The following is a 20,047-nucleotide window of genomic DNA, read 5'->3' as shown; positions in this document are numbered from 1 at the left end:
TAGGGCATTGTCTGTTTTCAAGGACGCTCTGGGCCCACTTACACAAAGCGATCTTAGCGCTAAGATGATCTTAACTCCCATACTTTAACATAGGCTTACAATAGTTGTAGCGCTAAGATTGCTTTGTGCAAGTGGGCCCAGGACAGTATTTCAGTTATATCTCGGCATGTCACCTAAATGTGGGAGGAAAGCCCGAAGTGTTGCAAGTCTTAAGCTTTTTACAACTACGGTGAAACACTGAAGCACGGGTGGGGTGCTGACAAACCGAGAAACTCCTTGATGGCAAACTGGGACTTAACCCATGATCGGAGGTTTCTAGGACGCCTGAAGGACGAATTCTGCAAAAGCGAACTGCGAATGGCCATCATTGTTAGTTTCAAATACAACGCTGATCAAAACATGCAGACAATACTACAGACAGTGAAGCATGTAATCCCCCCTTTTCAAAAGGACTATTTGCATGCTTCTCTAAATTAAGTCGGTATCAAAGCAACAGGTAGGTCAGTGTATCCTTGCACACCGGTAGGCTACTCGACTCGATGTATTTGTAATACACAACTCCAGGATCTAAAACCGCGCCACAAAGGTGGGCATTTGCGTCATCTTCATTGAATGCCAGACCCAAAAAACATTATCGTCGGGAACGCAGGCATGGTTAGTGCAGCCGAACTAGATCTAGCTTGGTTAAGTGCTCCGTTGATGAATAGAAGTTCTACTTGCGTCACATGCACATTTTTAGAGTTCTTTGGTGAAAGTCAGTTTCCCGCAGTGGCACGTTAAAAAAAAGCTTGTTCTGGGCCTTAATCATTTAACCGCTGTCTTTGTCAAAGACGCTTGGTACGGCATATAGAACACAATCACTTTATAATGAAGGCGTCGGAGTGTGAATATAATGTAAAAAAACACTATGAAGCGAACGTTAAATGTTACATGACATACACTGAGTCTAGAACGAAAATCTATACTTTGATCTTCCAATAACTCAAGTTCAATTTTTATCACAACGTCACAGCATAAGATTTCCTCACATCGAGCGACCTGACAAAGTTGTGTATTCGCTTCGCTTCCTAATTCGAAAGGGGCGGGGCCACTATAGCTGTGAAAATGTAGTACGCCTTCACTATCCAGCGATTTCACACAAAAGTCCATTGTGGCATAGGCTACAGCTTGGGTCTCTTCGCGGTGCAGAGATAAGCCTAGACTAACAGTAAATTAGTCCCAGAAATAGAGTTATCTTATTCAAATATATATCAACAAAATAACAAAATACACTGACGTCCAAAAGAAACTTTACCAGAGTTTGAAATCACTCTTGCTAAAAAACAACAAAACATACATGCATGAAGTAAAGTGTATTGAGAAGATCAATATATCAACATAATCAACACTGAAAATGACAATCATACCCCGACCGAGAATGACGCCAGAGCCCCCCAAAGTTGGGTGTGGTACAAAACTCGAGCTTTCAGAATCATGGACAATAGGCAGAGTACATAAACAATCGCCCACGTTCAGTAACAAGTCATTAGTAGAGTGTGTGACTACCAAATGCCTCAATACACGCAAAAACTCTTCGACGCACTGAAACAATCAATCGTCTGATGAGGTCACGTGGGATTTGACGCCATTCTTCTTGGAGGGCCAAGATCAGTTCTTGCCGGTTGGCTGGAGAGTGTGGTCGTTGTCGAACACGACGATCCATCAAGTCCCAGAGGTGTTCTATGGGGGACATGGTGAGTGAGCATGCAGGCCACGGCAGGACGTTCACGTTGTTGGCTGCGAGGAAGTTAGTGACAATTCTGGCTGTATGGGCTCTAGCGTTGTCATGCTGATAAATGACACCACGTGGCTGCTGTTGGAGAAATGGTAGGGCAACTGGACGAAGAATGTTATCCATGTAACGCTGAGCTGTCAAGTTTCCGTCAACCATGACCAGCGGTGTCCTCTCCTGCCCACAGATCCCTCCCCACACCATGACACTCACTCCACCATATGGTACGACCTCCTGCACGCAACACGCCGCTGTTCGTTCACCCCTTCGGCGGTAAACACGTTGTCTTCTATCAGCCCTGAACATACAGAATCGACTTTCGTCAGTGAATACAACCCTCTGCCAGTCACGTCGTTGCCAACGTCGTACAGTCCGGGCCCATCTCAATCGCAGACGACGATGTTGCGCTGTCAATAGCTGTCCTCTCTATGGTCTAAAAGCCCTGATTCCATGAGCCCTGAGTCTCCTGGCCACTCTCTGTCGACTAACCCTGTGATCTAAGGCATTTGTCGGCGATGACGTCACTGTCAAGACGCGATTTCGGAGGTGCAAGGTCCGCAGGCACCGGTCATCATGGGGCGTGGTCACCCTGGGTCTACCTGTTCTTGGCCTGTCAGCGGTCCGCCCTGTCTGTAACGTTGCATCAAGTTGGTAACGGCAACACGGGAGCAACCGAAGGTTCGTGCAATATGGGCGTGGGTGGCTCCCATCTGTTCCATACCCAAGGCTCGTTCACGTTATTCGACTGTGAGTCGTGGCATTTCTTTTGTGTGTTTTTTTTTTATCACTGTAGATGTCTGACTTGCCGTTGCAATCGTTTTATACCCTTACCCGTACGTGCATTTGCAGTTGTCCGTGGTGCACGTGTTTTTCACTTTTTCGCGTGTTATCTCGCAAACATGTAACAGACGATTAACATTTTCTGCATGCACTATTGTTGTATTTAGGTTATGTGTTTTAGATAGACTTCATCGAAAAAATGTTTTATACTTTGTCTGAAATTTATATTTTCAGTTGGTAAGGTTTCTTTTGGACGTCAGTTTATAATCCAAATGGCGCCCAGAACAATGCTTAATTTCAGGATCTGAGATAATCTAGCCTAGACTTGAATTAGATTCCTTTCTGAATTTTTTCTCCAGTGTCTCAGGGAAGACTGATTAAGATGATATGTATGCCACTAAACTATCACAGCGCAAAGACGGTCTTTAACACGCATACTTTACATTGACTTGCGACAGTCGTAACGCTAAGATCGATGTGTGGGACGGTTTTGTTTGTTTGTTGTTTAACGCCACACTCAGCAATATTCCAGCTATATGACGGCGGTCTGTAAATAATTGAGTCTGGACCAGACAATCCTGTGATTGACATCATGAGCATCGATCCAAGCAATTGGGATCCATGACATGCATCAACCAAATCAGTGAGCCTGACCCCCCGATCGCGTTAGACGCTTTTTACGACAAGCATAGTCGCCTTTTACGGCAAGCATGGGTTGCTGAAGACCTATTCTATCCCGGATCTTCACGGGTTCTTATGTGGAACGGGGTCCAGAAGATTAGTTCTGTCACGTGCACATGTCAGAAGGTTAGCGTTGGGTCTTAAACAACAAACATTAGACTGAATATTAATTTTCAAATTCACAAAGTTCATTAGGTGTCTTGAGAATATATGGATGAAATATGTTTATCGTGGTGTCCCTCTGCCGTGCTTCGCTTACCACACATTCAGTCACTGGTTTGCCAGGTCCAGACAATAAGGGTAGAATGATCATGTGTAATAACTTTCCCATATTAATCTACACATGTGATTTATAGCGATTCTCAATGCTGATTGGTCAATTGAAGCCACATGACATCACAGTGCTCGTTTGTTGAAAAATACACACACACACACACACACACACACACAATATTTGATGTCAATAAAATTCGTTATCAAACATGTGGATATGATTATATACAAAATCAGCTTTAACCAAAAATATTCTTGAAATCTACGAGACCGTTGTTGAAAGCAAAAGAATACACGCTGGTCAAGTGGCAAAATTGAGGCTTCGCAAAACGAAAAGTCTTGATCGACGAGTTAAATGAGAAATTTACAGTGATGAAACAATTTCAAGAGAATAGCAAACGGTGGGAAGCGAAATCGACTCCATAAAAAAACCATCTGTCGTTATTTTGCCATGTAAAGTAACGTCAATGGGAAGTTTGTGTGCATTCTGGACACTAACGATAAAAGGGAGACTACTGCGGGGAGGTAGCTCCGTCTGACAATAATAAATAATAATCATGTTCACTGCGATGAAAATATCACTTTTCTCAACATCAGTTTCTCAGTCTTTCACACTCAGGTATATAATAAATTACGTCATGAACAATAGGCTGACTTCAGTATCTGTAGGATTGACATTTCAAACGTCAAATGTCAAGGAGTAATATATATTTAATAATTTCATAATATTTCAATAACCTAGTCGACACTGAGAATAACGGATTAACTTCCTTCGTTAATAATTGCTGTAAGTCCCTCGTCAAAGGCTCGGGATTACTTAACTCCAATCATATTCACTCGGGTCAGATCCCGTGAAGATCCGGGTCAGAATATGTCTTCAGCAACCCATGCTTGTCGTAAGAGGCGACTAACGGGATCGGGTGGTCAGGCTCGCGGACTTGGTTGATGCATGTCATCGTATCCCAATTACGTAGATCGATGCTGATGGTGTCAATCACCGGATTGTCTGGTCTTAATGGATTATTTACTCGATTAGCCCTCCGTCATATAGCTGGAATATTTCTGAGTGCGGCGTTAAACAACAAACGAACATACACACAAACACGGGGTGCAGGTGATCCGTAATGACACGTATCTCGTTGGCTATTCCCCTATTGAGGCGTTAAACAACATTCACTCACTGCCATCTCCAATCAGCCACGCATGCGTGAATGTACATTTTTCACTCATCAGAAAACTTGAAGCTATTTGCTGTGAACACAGTAAGGAGAGGGCGATAATGTTTCTGAAATCGCGATTTGAAATATTTGTCCAAAGAAGTCACACTTGAAGCGATGACTCGGGCAAATAGTTCTCGTTTGAGATCGTATTACAAAAATAGGATATTGTTTTCACCCTCTAGACTCAAATAGGCAATTGGAGAATGTTGCATGGGGTCTTTAAACAACAAATATTACATAAACTGTTCCATCTCACACAGTTCACTCGGTGTGGTGAGAATATATCACTGATAACATGTGTTTATCTCAAATGACGATTCTCTTTCAAAGCGCAGAATTAGGTGACCTTTATTCGAACTGTTTACACAACAGCTGGTAGAAAACAGCATGTAAACATCATATACACAAAATAAGTAAACAATGTACCAATTAATTGTGTACACTCTGGACATATGTTTCATAAGTACGGAATTCGCAGCTATCAAAGACATACCATTTGTTCAGATATATTTACGAGCACAATAAATTTTAATTTGATATATAACGATATTAACATGTTTGAGTATTTAATTTAGTTTGATTTTCAATGTTTATATTAAAAATCGATTTATAAAGGTTCGTTATTCATTTATGATTTCACTCATCACCAATTCGGAAATGCATGTCGTTAATTTACCTATCAAAGCTTTAGTTCGCGTTCAGGGCACGAGTTTGTGTTCATTTGAACAATCCACACACACACATATATCTTAAAATCTATGTCTTACACATTAGACGTTACATCACGTAAGACAATTTTCAGAGCTCACATGTCTACTTTTTGGAAAAGATACTTCCTTTTCCATTCAGTCACAAACAACAACACACAGCGTATATTTATAGACACATTCTATATGTGAGCTGACCGATTTTCTTTGAACAAGGATATTAACATTATACGGCATGTAATATGACGACATAGCTACCAGCTTTCTGATTGGTCGAATCCGAACACACCTCTCTTTAGGTCAGAGTTGAAGGTGACAAATCTGACATATCATTTGAGTCCAACAGCTGACGGAAAATGGCCTGTCGCCGGTGGCTGGGGTCGGCGTTAATACCCGCCGATCGGTGGACCAACAGTCCACCAGTTATAGGATTGTTTCAGTTAGGCAAATATGTGACCCAGAGGCGACTGATACACAAACAGGTATGGCGGAAGAACGTATTTCCATTGTTACGCATGAATTTGAAGTTGACCTATGTTTTCGCGAATTCTCTGTCACTGCCATTCTCGTCGGTAATATCCTAATATCACTCGTGCTAAGGAAGAGGCACCAATTTGCCATTTTAGTAACTGAAATTATGATATTTGGTCGAAAACGTGTTCAACTGTATAATTTGGGAATGACTGGCTCTGGCACTGGTGCAGAATGGAAATAGTCTTTGTATCACTGGCTTCACGGGTACAAAGGCACTAAAGATTACAACGACTAGAATCAATATCGGCGTAGGTAGTATATTGACAGTTATATTCCAGCTATATTCATTGTGATAGTGACAATGTATATTGTGAAATATAATGCCAAACCAGAACAATAATTTGAAGTCTATCAATCAGTCATTGTGTTCGTATCATTTTAATCCCCTAAACTGACCTGTTCTAGCAGGACAACTTTTGATTGATTAATTTGATCAACAGCTGATAATAATCCCGACATCCATTAACATAGTTATGAAAGTGTGAAGAAAAACTGATGGGTATCAAACTGTTAATATTTTATATTTTGTAACATCTGGCTACAAACATTTGTAACTCAAAAAGAACTGAGAATATACCGTATTCGACGTAATAAGCGCCCAGGGCGCTCCCAAAACTAGAAATAGGGGGCTCCTATTAGAATATTATTTTGGTGGAAAAAAAACAGTTGAAAGATCGAAAATTTTGTGGTTTATGCTGACAGCCTGAAATGTTTATGTACGACAGACATATTTTTCCAGGATTTGCCCAGAATTAAGTGAGTGAGTGAATATGGTTTTACGCCGCTTTAAGCAATATTCCAGCAATATCACGGTGGGGGACACCAGAAATGGGCTTCACACATTGTACCCATGTCGGGAATCGAACCCGGGTCTTCGGCGTGACGAGCGAACGCTTTAACCACTAGGCTACCCGACCGCCCCCCCCCCCCATAATTAAGGGTGCATATAAGACATGAGTATGTATCATACACAAATAAATAAGTCTTTTGTACCTTGATCAATTGGAAGGGTTGCTAATTGAGATTGTTAACTAGCCAATATGTTAGCATATATCGCCGTTGGCGCTTATTAGAGCGGGGCGCTTATTACTCCGAATACGGTAGTTATCAATGAGGAAGGAGACCACACATTAGTGGATAATGTCATCTAACCTGTTCGGCTTTTGTGTGGTTTTGTGCAGTGCTACATCCCTACGGAAGGGGATGGTGTAACCATAGTAACAAACCATCTTCTTGTCTTGATTTTACTCTGTTTTAAATTTAAAGTTTATATGGTATTTTTTTCATCAACATGATAGACTGGCTTTATTTTTGTATTGCTCCTGTAAAGTTAGTCCCAATCATGACAAGGCTGTGAAAATCATTTTGTGACCCATGTCTACAAGTGCATGACAATGCTTTGATACAGGAATGGCTCTGGTGTGTCCCACAATGGGATGTCCTCAGATCTTTGTTTAGTGGTAGAGAGAACTAAGATCTGACTTTAAGGATATTGGGCTAAACTTGACTCTCCTTCAATATTCATATCTTGCCGTGACATATTTCACGTTGATTATGTTATGAGGGGATTCATAAGCAGGGGTTTACCAAAAAATCGGTTCGCATAGAAATGAATTGTGAAACCATTAAATGACCATGGAAGATCAATGAATAATCAATATAAGATGTTGAAACACACAGTTTTAGGTTTATAATATAAATGGCAATGGGTTAAAAAAAATTAAAAGTGTGCTTATGAATGTCCAGGATAGTGTCGGTGTTGAACGTCTTGAAAAAGGCACGCCTCCATGCTTAAATCCAGAACAATAGTGTTGGAAGCAGGCAGGAATTTTGTGTTTGAAGATTTCCAATCTGTGCTTGGCGAGTAGAAATAAGTCTATACAGGAAAAAAGGCCTTAAACCGCCCTTGAATCCCCTTTGTGTTGCTGTTATATAGGTACAGCAAGCCTTCTAGAAACTGTCCCATCCAGAAACTTCTCGAATGATCGATCCTGCCATGTTCATGCAAACAAGCAGGGGCAGATAACTCTAATTATAGCACAAAACCATTCTGGAAAGCTCCTCCCACTGCTGTTGACTGATGTTCATGACTGTCCATGACCATGATGACAGCTTCTTAATATTCTGTACTAGTACATTGTAGTTCAATTCTTTTTCTGCCCCTGACAATTACTAAAAATAGATTTACAACAGTTTCTACTGCCTAGGGCTGGTAACTTGGGTACTTCGGTCAGGTGGGTCCTTGGTATGACCCGGGTACCCACAGGACAACCCAGACCTGTGGTTAGTCACATGATACATTGTTTATTGATAATTACAAGCAAATTCCATGGTTATGTAGCGGCCCTAAAATTTCTGAGTCCCGTGATTGGATTCGAACCACGGACCTTCAGGTCGGATGCCTTGTCCACATGACCAAAGAGGTTAACCCCGTCAGCAAGCTGACAAGGTAAGGATGTCTTCTGTGGGATGACTCCACGCCCTGCTACATACTCCCCCGTCAACAGAAGGTACGTCCTGGGCCGCATAGTAGGGTACTGAGGCTTATTTTGTTCAAATTTAATATGAACATGCTCAGCCCCACATTGGGCGCCAATGTAGCGGCCATAAAATTTCCGAGTCCTGTGATGGGATTCGAACCACGGACCTTCAGGTCGGATGCCTTGTCCACATGACCAAAGAGGTTAACCCCGCCAGCAAGCTGACAAGGTAAGGATGTCATCTGTGGGATGACTCCACGTCCTGCTACAGTTACACAATGAGTCGCTAAATGTTCACATTTCTTTCTGACCATGCACGCATTCCTTCTGACTTTTATTTGTTTAAGGAAAGACATACTGCCGATCAGATCGTTTTATGTGTGTATCTAAGAAGCTTTAAGTAGGACTTCGGTAAAACTGAGACTTACAGTGGGTACCCAGTAGGGTTGGGTTATAGGGTACCCAGGTAGTACATTTGGACTTGTCCCAGCCCTTCTAGTGCCACAGAATGTTTGAATGATATTACGATAACCACTCAGCAATGGAATGTTGCTCACCCCAATGTCGTTTAACCCAGACATTGTGTGTTCAGAGGAAGCGAAAGAGACAACAACCAACAGAGGTAGTGGTTTGACTAGTTTTGTCACAGGAATTTCCTCACATGTCAAGGGATCATAGGTGACCCAGTCATCTTAGGCACCGCTATTATGATGTTCAATGAATGTTTAGTACAAAACACCTCTTGCTTCATAGAGGAGCATCAGTTGTCTTGGTCCAGTTCACAATCATTACTAAACTTGTATTTTGAAACTGTGTGTGTACTTTCCTGCCTTGTTTCCTTGTGACAAGTCAGGACAAAATAGGTGATGGAGATACAACGTTGTCGAATAACGCTGTGCAGCAGCAGGTGCCATGGTAACCTTAACTGTAGAAAGAAATGAATTGAAACCGAAAATGTTGCTGTGTTTAATTGTTTCAACATGTTTAATGCCTAAAGAAGCAGAGATAAAATTTGTGCAATAAACAATCTTTTTGTGTGTAGTTTACAGTTCATATTTCAGTCATTTGATAAAATAACACTTATTTAATTCATTTTACCAAATTATTACTGATTTCAATATGTGACAGAACATGAAGTGATGTTACAATGATGCTGATTAAATTTACATTGTGGCAACATTGGAACATGACAAAACAAAAATATGAAACTTTAGATTAAAGTGATTCTGTGCATAAAATTATTGTTTTATGAAGATTAAAAAAAAGAGTAACTTACATTATATTCTGTTTGATTTATTATTTGATGAACAGGAAGTAGTAGCTAGAAGTAGATATTGTCAGCTCTCATTGAAGGAGTGTGTGAGTTGGGTGGGGTGACCGGTCATCTCTATTTTGACCTACTCAAGCTAATTGGTAATCAAAACCTGTAACCTGATGATCCATTAGAAGCTGTGTGGCCTGAACTTTGTTTCAGTGAGAAACTAGGTAACTTAATGGGTTTTCTGGTGACATTTTTGCTGCTTGCAACCACTAAATACCAAACTCATTGTGTAACAATATGAAAAACACTTATAAATACTTTATCTGAGGTGCACAATACTCTTATGCTACACACGTTTGACTTTAAGTGGCTCTGTCGATGGAGGAAGCCACTATCTCTATGAAGAAAATATTGCAAAGTCAGCAAATCTATAATTCTAACATTTTTTAGTTTTTGTGACAGTTTTGAGCTGTCAACCTACAGCCTTTTTAGAAATGAATATATATAATAAATACATAATTTTAATTGCATCAGATTTGACATACTTTCGGCTTAACAATTCCAGTATAGAGTCGCTTGCCCTCCGTGACCTGTTGGGTGTAGCTTCACCCACTTCAGGCTTAGATTGGGTGACATCACACATAGATGTATGTCATCATGAGTGGGGCAATGTTACCTTAGGATTTAATGTTGATATATGTTGAATTATTTCAGTCCATTATTGGATGGTAGAGGATTAATAAGGGTAGAGATAGCAGTATCAACTTGCTACTTAGTGTAGTGGGACAGTATTATCCTTCATGACACGGTTTCAATGTCATTGCTCACTTCCGCATGTTTATTCTAGCAAATGCATGTACGGATCTATGCAGCCTTGACCTGTGAAGATCCGGGATAGTATAGGTCTTCAGCAACCCATGCTTGCCGTAAAAGGCGACTATGCTTGTCGTAAGAGGCGACTAACGGGATCGGGTGGTCAGGCTCGCTGACTTGGTTGAAGCATGTCATCGATCCCAATTGCGTGGATCGATGCTCATGATGTCAATCATTGGATTGTCTGGTCCATACTCGATTATTTACAGACCGCTGTCATATAGCTGGAATATTGCTGAGTGCGGCATTAAACAACGAACCAACCAATCAAACATGCAGCCTTTTGGGGAAAATGGGAACTGCACAGCTATTAAGGAAAGGAAGGTGCACCTAAAATGTAGACAGTATTTATGGAAATAATACCTTGGGGGTGGGGGAGGGGGTTGCAATAAGATAGTCAATTGTTTGTTATTTTTCTTTAAAAAGGGTCACTGATTGGTTTAGTTATGTTCTTAACACATCAGTGCTACAAAAAGCAAAAGTGGGTGGGGTGAGGGTGGGTGTACCACTGTACCCCACTGTGGATCTGCTGATGAAATGTGCTGACTTTTTTTCTCATATCAGCTGATCAGAATGAGATTAGGCACTGCTGTGGAGTATCAGACCTTGTGTGTGCTTTATCATGAAGCAAACGTCTGGCTGTCCCAACCAACTAGGAACTGTGTAATCCCCACTCTACTGTAGGGTATGCTCCCGTTTGTCATACCTCCATTTGTTGTACCTCCATTTGTCATACCTACATCTGTCATACCTCCGTTTGACATACCTCCATTTGACATACCTCCGTTTGACATACCTCCATTTGAGATACCTCCACTTGACATACCTCCATTTGAGATACCTCCGTTTGACATACCAACATTTGTTGTACCTCCATTTGTCATACCTACATCTGTCATACCTCCGTTTGACATACCTCCATTTGACATACCTCCGTTTGACATACCTCCATTTGAGATACCTACATTTGTTGTACCTACATCTGTCATACCTCCACTTGACATACCTCCATTTGTCATACCTCCACTTGACATACCTCCGTTTTGACATACCTCCATTTAACATACCTCCATTTGACATACCTCTGTTTGACATACCTCCACTTGACATACCTCCATTTGACATACCTCCACTTGACATACCTCCCCTTGACATACCTCCACTTGACATACCTCCCCTTGACATACCTCCCCTTGACATACCTCCATTTGACATACCTCCATTTGACATACCTCCACTTGACATACCTCCATTTAACATACCTCCCCTTGACGTACCTCCATTTAACATACCTCTACTTGACATACCTCCATTTAACATGCCTCCCCTTGACATACCTCCATTTGACATACCTCCACTTGACATACCTCCATTTGACATACCTCCATTTGTCATACCCCCACTTGACATACCTCCCCTTGACATACCTCCACTTGACATACCTCCCCTTTACATACCTCCATTTGACATACCTCCAATTGACATACCTCCACTTGACATACCTCCCCTTGACATACCTCCACTTGACATACCTCCCCTTGACATACCTCCACTTGACATACCTCCCCTTTACATACCTCCATTTGTCATACCTCCACTTGACATACCTCCACTTGACATACCTCCACTTGACATACCTCCACTTGACATACCTCCCCTTGACATACCTTCGCTTGACATACCTCCACTTGACATACCTCCCCTTGACATACCTCCCCTTGACATATCTCCACTTGACATACCTCCACTTGACATACCTCCACTTGACATACCTCCATTTGTCATACCTCCACTTGACATATCTGCATTTGTCATACCTCCATTTGTCATACCTCCACTTGACATATCTGCATTTGTCATACCTCCATTTGTCATACCAACAATTGTCAGAGGTGGGGTGTTTGGTAGTGAGTTATCGTAGTCCTGGGCTCTAGTTTTGATATAAAAGGTAGCTTGAATCCAAAGTTTTCAATTAAATGTTGTATCAGAAAGGTATTGATTCACTGAATAGAATGAGACTATTCTAAGTTGTATGTGAAAGAAAAGGAAATATTGAAGTAACAGTATTATATAGACAGTTTCAGTGCATTTGACAAATATCATTCTGAAGAATTGTTAATAGAAATCATAGCAGGTTCGATATGAATACACTGAATCAGCATAATTTGTGCTAATCTAGAATACCTTCCTGGTGATGTTACCTTGGACATGAAAGTAATTTGGCTGCGGGGAAGCACCTTGGTGCTTGTGGCAGAGTGCAGGTGGACTGCATTACCAGTAACATTTGTCATCTTGGGTTACATCCCAAAATATATATTATATAGGATAGGGTTGCTCGCTTTACAGCAGGAACCAATTTATCCATTCTGCTTTACAGCAGATGGCTTAGTGTCTGCTTTACAGCAGATGGTCAGCTTGGCAACAATAGTTGCCCTCGCTCATTATTTGGCAATGGTACTTGCCTGGTAGCACTAGCTGCATAGCAACATGGTTGCTTGGCAACAGTAGTTGCAGGTCAGCAGATGCTGCATTGGTAAGCAACATGGTTGCTTGGCAATGTTGTTGCAGGACAACATTGCTGCATTTGGGGCTGCTTAACAGGAGTTCAGCTCATTTTCTGCAGTCCACCAGTACCTCCACATACGTGACCATTTCATCCAAATAATATCTCTTGTCTTAATTTCAAGTTCTTCTATCATACATGTTAGCGGAGCCCGGCCTAATGGGGTCATGTCCTTATTTAATATGTGCAAATGTAGAATACCTTCCTGGTGACGTTACCTAGGACATGAAAGTAATTGTGATGCGGTAGTGCAGAAATAAGCACAGAGTTACACGGACACAGTTTGTCCCAGGTGGCACTCTGGAGCTGCCTGATGAGGCTGGTGGATTTATAGTCTACTGACAAGCTAATGTGACTGTCACAACATACACTCTCACCTAGGGTTCGATTCCCGACATGGGTACAATGTGTGGGGCCCATTACTGGTGTTCCCCGCCATGATATTGCTGGAATATTGCTAAAAGCGGCGTAATACCATACTCGCTCGCTGAAGACATCTAAGACCAAGCATCTTGGTTTACAGATATAGAGTGTGGAAGGAACCTGACAAACAGTGCTGGAATCCGGAATAGACAAACGCTGGATTACCGAGATTATTTAATGACATTAGGCCACTCATTTTTCTTTTTCGTTTCCTGGGCCCACCCCTACTGAAAAGCAGCTGGAAAAGAAATAAATTAAACATAAAAAGAATGACTTTTATCAAGTCTCCCGATAGTAATATATACCTTGTTATAGAATCTAAAATATTGTATATAAATTCATGTCTACATCACTATAATAATAGTAATAACTCCACAAAAAAACAGAAAAAATATTCCAACATGTATCATTTGAAAAAGGTATTGCAATGTACTGGTATACCAGTTATACCGTGCTCTCCTCTTGTGAATTTAAAACTTGGTCAGACTTCCGCCTATGCACAGTGCAGTAAGGTCCTTCGTAAGCACTGCAGCATTCACTGACAGCTGCTGCTGATATCCACAATTGTCATATTCACAATTGTCATAACCCCATTTGTCATACCCACAATTTGTTGTTATGAAGAGAGGTGGGGTGTTTGGGAGTGAGTTATCGGAGTCCTAGGCTCTTGGGCTGGGACGGGTAACTCGGGTACTCGGGTCGGGTTGGTCCTGAGTAGGACCAGGGTACCCACATGACTACCTGGACCCGTGGTTAATCGCGTGACATACTGTTTAATGACATTATCAATAAAACTCAAAGTGTTGCACTACAAGTATAGCTAATGTTCACTTTTCGATCTCACTATGCAGGCATTCTTTCTGACTTTTATATGTTCAAGTAAGGATAAAGCATCTATCAACTGCAGAATATACTTGATCAGATTGTTTTATACATGTATCTAAATAGTTTTTGCAAGGGCTGCGGTAAAACAATTCCCATTCGGACATTTTGTACCCAACTCTTGAGACCTATAGCGGGTATCCGGGTAGGGTAGGGTAGGGTAATAGGGTGGCGGGTACCCGGGTAGTAAATTTGGACTCGTCCCAGCCCTATTAGGCTCTAGTTTTGTTACAAAATGCAGTATCCAGTTATAGCAGCTGTCTGTTATATTGTGCACATGATTGATGGGAGTTGAACGGTACTGGGTTATTGATGATAATACATAAGGTTGCAAGTCATGCAGACATTCTATTGTACAATTTCTTTTTATTTTCAGAACCAGGGTAAATATGCAAATACCCCTTTAGCGTTTAGATCATGTGTTTTCTTAAACGTAGCCAGTTTTTGCTGTCATGTGTGAATTAGTTTGCATTCGATTTCAAAGCAAAGAGAACATTTTTGGAAACGTTTGCTTTCTGTGCCCAACTGATAGCCAAACACTAAAACTTGACCGTGAATTATCTTATTGGCATAATGTTGACCATTTATCTCAGATGTGATCCGGGGTAGAATAGGTCTTCAACAACTCACACTTTCGGTAAAAGGCAACTATCTTGTCTTAAGAGGCGACTCACGGGATCGGGTGGTCAGGCTCGCTGACTTGGTTGATGCATGTCATCGTGTCCAAATAAATTGCGTGGATTGATGCTCATAATGTCAATCACTGGATCGCCTGGACCAATCTTAATTATTTACAGACTGCCATTAGATAGCTGGAACGCCGAGTGTGGCGTTAAAGAACAAAAAACAAACAAACAAACAAATCTAATATGTCTTCAGTATGGTTGAGAAAAAATGACAAAATGATTTCAACCTTCAAGTCTAGATTGCATCAGCCTTGTCCAGGACTCTATTTGTATTTTATTTTTTATTTTGTAGATATATATTTTCAAATAAGCTAATTTGGATTCAGGGACAAAAGGTTAATTCATAGTATGGCTAGCAACCATTTCACAGACCTGTTGACAGCAGCAGACAACACAAACACAGACAACACAGAGTTATTGCCTTTACATACTTGGTTACATTTGCTAAACTGCATTTCATAGGTGGTCAGGTTCAAGGTCATATACATATCCTAGTATTCGCATTGGTGAGAAGTTTCGTATTTCCCAGCAGGGTTTGTTGTTTATTTGTTTACCTTATCTGTCAGTGGGGTACAAAGGAAGAGCCTCATTGCTGCTTCAGTGAAGAATCCGAATTAAGTATTTCATATGTGGTAAGATAAGGAGTGATCATTTCCTTTTAACCTGTGGTTGAGTGTCTGCTCAGAGAGTGGATTTAGGTTGGTGGTTTGATCCCTGGCCGCGTCATAGCAAAAAGATGGTACTTGTTGTTACCCTGCCTGGTGCTCGGCATTAATGGGATAAAACATGCACTGTTCGACTCATCAGCATGCAGTCTTTGAATGGTTTAGAGTCTCATCAGAGAGTGGAAGATGGAAGTGAAAGGTTGGTGGTTTGATCCCTGGCAACGTCATAGCAAAAAGATGTTAAAAGATGGTACTTGTTGTTACCCTGCCTGGTGAAATGGGATAAAACATGCACTGGTCGGCTCGGAATCAGCATGCAGTCTTTGAGTGGTTTAGGGTCTCATCAGAGAGTGGAAGATGGAAGTGAAAGGTTGGTGGTTTGATCCCTGGCCGCATCATAGCAAAAAGATGGTACTTTTTGTTACCCTGCCTAATGCTTGACATTAATGGGATAAAACAAGGACTGGTCGGCTGGGAGTCAGCATGCAGTCTCTGAGTGGGGCATCCATGTTAAACTGTGGCATGGTATCTCAGTGGGCTTGAACTACATATCATCGAACCAAGATGGCAGCGGAGGATGATCATGCCGTTAACCACTGGTTTGCCTGGCCCAGACTTGTTTGTCTGTGACGTATGCGTAATCGCCGTAAAAAGCACCCTGCTCCAATAAGCTCCCCCTGACCAACATCCAGACCGATTTGTTTGTCTAGTCTTTGTAAGCGCCCCACAAAGAACATTCACAAGTCTGCATGTTCTTGTGTATATTGCAGATTTCTTACTGAAAAGAGCAGTGTGGAAACTGAAGAAAATCATTGCCTAGTGACTAGTAGTCTGTCTCACAGTCCCTGAACCATTTCATTTTTCCTTCCTCCCAGCCTTACTGTAATGCAAAAGCCTTAAATGAAGCAAGTCTAGATTTTCCTCACTTTAAGGATATGAATCTCCCATCTCACTTGGGCTCCTTTTCAATTTAAATGGATTTTTTTGTTTATTTAAATATATATTTTTAGAGACTAAGAGGTAGTCCAACTAATATCAAAGATGCTTGAGTGTCCGTGACATGTGAACTCTTTTGTTCTCACTGCTGTTGATCATTGATAACTCATTACCAGGGTTATGCGTGTATACGTTTACGACAAACACGCATATACCGAACTGACGATATAACGAACTGTTTTTTTTCTGTCCCGGCCATTGGCTGTGTATATGGTGTATATGCTTATAACGACCTACAGTTATAACGACTAAAATTAGTGGTCCCTGTTCATACCGTAGTTTACTGTATATAACAGAAGAGATGATCTGATGCTTCATCGTGATTCCTACTGTTCATCTATTGATGTCCATCATCTGAGATTCCAAGTCATAACATCCGTTATTGTCATGATATGTGCCATGCATGGAGATTTGCCAGGATTTGTTTATAAATAACACACATATGATGATCTACATGACCTACCTGGGCCACAGTGTACAAGTTCGTGGTAGAATAGTTGGACAAAGATACATTGTTTGTTTGTTTGTTGTTTAACGCCGAACTCAGCAATATTCCAGCTATATGACGGCGGTCTGTAAATAATCGAGTTTGGACCAGACAATCCAGTGATTAATATCATGAGCATCGATCCACGCCATTGGGATCGATGACCTGCATCAACCAAGTCAGCGAGCCTGACCACCCGATCCCGTTAGTCGCCTTTTACGACAAGCATAGTCGCCTTTTAGGGCAAGCATGGGTTGCTGAAGACCTATTCTACCCCGGATCTTCACGGGAAAAAAAGATACATGTACAGATCAGTTGTAACTGATGCACACAAATAAATAATGTAAGTAACATTTCTGAATTGTATAGGATAAACATGGCAAGGGATAAATGATATTTGAGATGTTCGGAGATGTTGTGAAGGAACTTCAAGCACAGATATCAGCTTAACTTTAAAATATATCTGTTAATTTATTACAAGTATAGACCATAAAAAGAACCTATTATCTTTATATATAAAGATGTTGCAGCGTAAAGAAAACCAGGAACCAGCCTTTTGAAATGCCAAGCTCCACATCATGACACCTTTACCTGAAACACTGAAATGGGAATTGAGTATCACTGTAGGGAGCTTACAAAATGCATGTGTACAAAGAGGGGATCCTGTGAAGGTCGGGGGTAGAATAGGTCTTCAGCAACCCATGCTTGTATTAAAAGCAAACTATGCTTGTGATAAGACTAACAGGATCGGGTGGTCAAGCTCACTGACTTGATTGATGCATGTCATCTGGACCAGACTAGATTATTTACAGACTGCTGTCATATAGTTGGAATATTGCTGAGTGTGGTGTTAAACAAACAAACAAACAAAACAAACAAGCAAACTTTTCTTGTCAGTTAAAACTCTTAAATTTTATTTTTTTTAAACTATTTAAGAAATTCCACACGTGTAAGTCATAGTAAAATTTATCACTGGCTGGGCAAAGGTTAAATCATGCTCAGGAGATTAATGTGTGTTTGTTGGTTTAAAGAAGTTTGTTTTGTCCTTACAATGTCAGTGGTTGAAAAATATATTTAAAATATTGTCGCGAGCTGCAAAGTTGCCATTCTCCCACCGAAACAACTGCACAACCAGATGTCAAAGGGCTGTAACTCTTATCAGTCTACACTTTGCAGTTAACACTTTACAATATATTTTGTATTTCTCAACGTATCCTCTTTTCAACACAAACACTGTGCATTTATGTCCTACAAACAGGAATGTTTTATATGGGGAGGATATAATAGAAGCTAAGGAAGTTGGTACATTTGTGACAAAGCTTCATGTCAACTCTTCAAATTGATAGAAGTGGGTGCTGGGCAATTGAATTCCTATGATATGGCAGCACTGAAGCTTTGCCTTGTGAGGACTGCTGCGGGAAAGGATTCATTCACTCTCAGAGTGGTCATGGGACGTACACAAGGTTATGGGAGCACCTAGACTCCAGGTCAACATATTTGCTTTAGGATCTTAGCCTACCTCTCCTGAGAGTCCAAGGGGGTACGAATGTCATATTTTGGGTGGATGGGGTGTGCGTTGGATTTTTTGTGAAATCAAGAAAAAACTATTGCTTCAGGTCTTCAAAATAAACTTAAATGTTCACTGGGTATGCTGTATAATCTGAGAAAAATTGTGAAAAAAAGAGGTTTTACTGCTTCTGACAGAAAGGTTTGTTTTTTTAAATCAGTGGCTGCAAAAAAATCTTTAAAAAATAACTAAATGTTCACTTGATATGCTGTATGACCTGAAAAGAATTTGTTGTTATAAAAATGAAGTTTTTCTGCTTCTTACAGAGAAGTTTTTTTCTATCTTAACACAGTGACTGAAAAAAAATCTTCAATCAAAATCAAAATGTTCACCAGATATGCTGTATGAGGTGAAAATAAAAAGTATTGTGATAAAGAAGTCTAGCTGCTCCTTTCAGAGAATATTTATCTTAACAGAGTCACTGAGAACATATTCTGTTTCTATCAAAAGTGAGTGAGTGAGTTGGGTTTAATGCTGCTTTTTTACAGTATTACGGTTATGTCTCGGAGCGTCAGTTTGATGTGGGAGGAAAGCCTGAAGTGATGCAGGTCTTAGACCTTTACCACTTTGGTGAAACCCACGAGAACGGGTATGGTGCTGACAAACCTAGAAACATAATCGTGGCGAACTGGGATTCGAACCCACAATTATAGGTTTCAGGCGTGCCAAAGGGACGTAACTCTGCGCAGTGAATTGCGGCGCCTTAGTCGACTGGACTTCTATCAAAAGACCAGCACCCCATGGCCCCTTATACTGCCACCACGGTTACAAGGCCTCCATTTTAAGGTTCTAAAAAGTAACATTATTCTCTTAATTTATTGTACTTCTTAACAAGTGATATATCTGTGATATTTTTCTGTTTCTAAGATAATGCCCTCTTTAGCTCTGAAACAAGTTTATTGGTTTTGTAATCCCAGTCCTTTGAGTTGACCTGGTCATAAGCATTGGTGTGAATGTGTACCCCATTGACACAATGACATAGTGATACACTTCCGCAGACTAGTATCCCCACATTGCATCATCTGTATACGGAAACCCTCCGCGACCCACGTGTCTAGCATCGGTATTTCACCAACCACAACACAGTTGCCCTGGCAACCAAGGTGATCAACCAAGGTCAGGGTCATTTAAGAGAGAAACGAGTAAGGAATACTTCCTTATAGAAATCAGATAACCTCGAACCAATAAATAATTTGTA

General features: G+C 40.9%; 1 protein-coding gene across 1 annotated transcript in view; it reads left to right on the top strand.

Moving 5' to 3' along the window:
• The first annotated feature begins 5,765 nt into the window (after positions 1 to 5,765).
• The window catches only part of LOC139446218 (haloacid dehalogenase-like hydrolase domain-containing 5), a 47,652-nt gene continuing 33,370 nt past the window's right edge, over positions 5,766 to 20,047 (top strand). The window contains exon 1 of the mRNA XM_071227544.1: positions 5,766 to 5,914. Coding sequence (XP_071083645.1) covers positions 5,789 to 5,914 — 126 coding nt within the window. The 5' untranslated portion in view covers positions 5,766 to 5,788. The remainder of the gene's footprint in view (positions 5,915 to 20,047) is intronic.

Source organism: Haliotis cracherodii, unplaced genomic scaffold, assembly GCF_022045235.1.
Source record: "Haliotis cracherodii isolate W230 unplaced genomic scaffold, xgHalCrac1.p SCAF_6, whole genome shotgun sequence".
In the NCBI taxonomy this organism is placed as follows: Eukaryota; Metazoa; Mollusca; class Gastropoda; order Lepetellida; family Haliotidae; genus Haliotis; species Haliotis cracherodii.
This window is presented reverse-complemented; position numbering and strand designations above follow the sequence as displayed.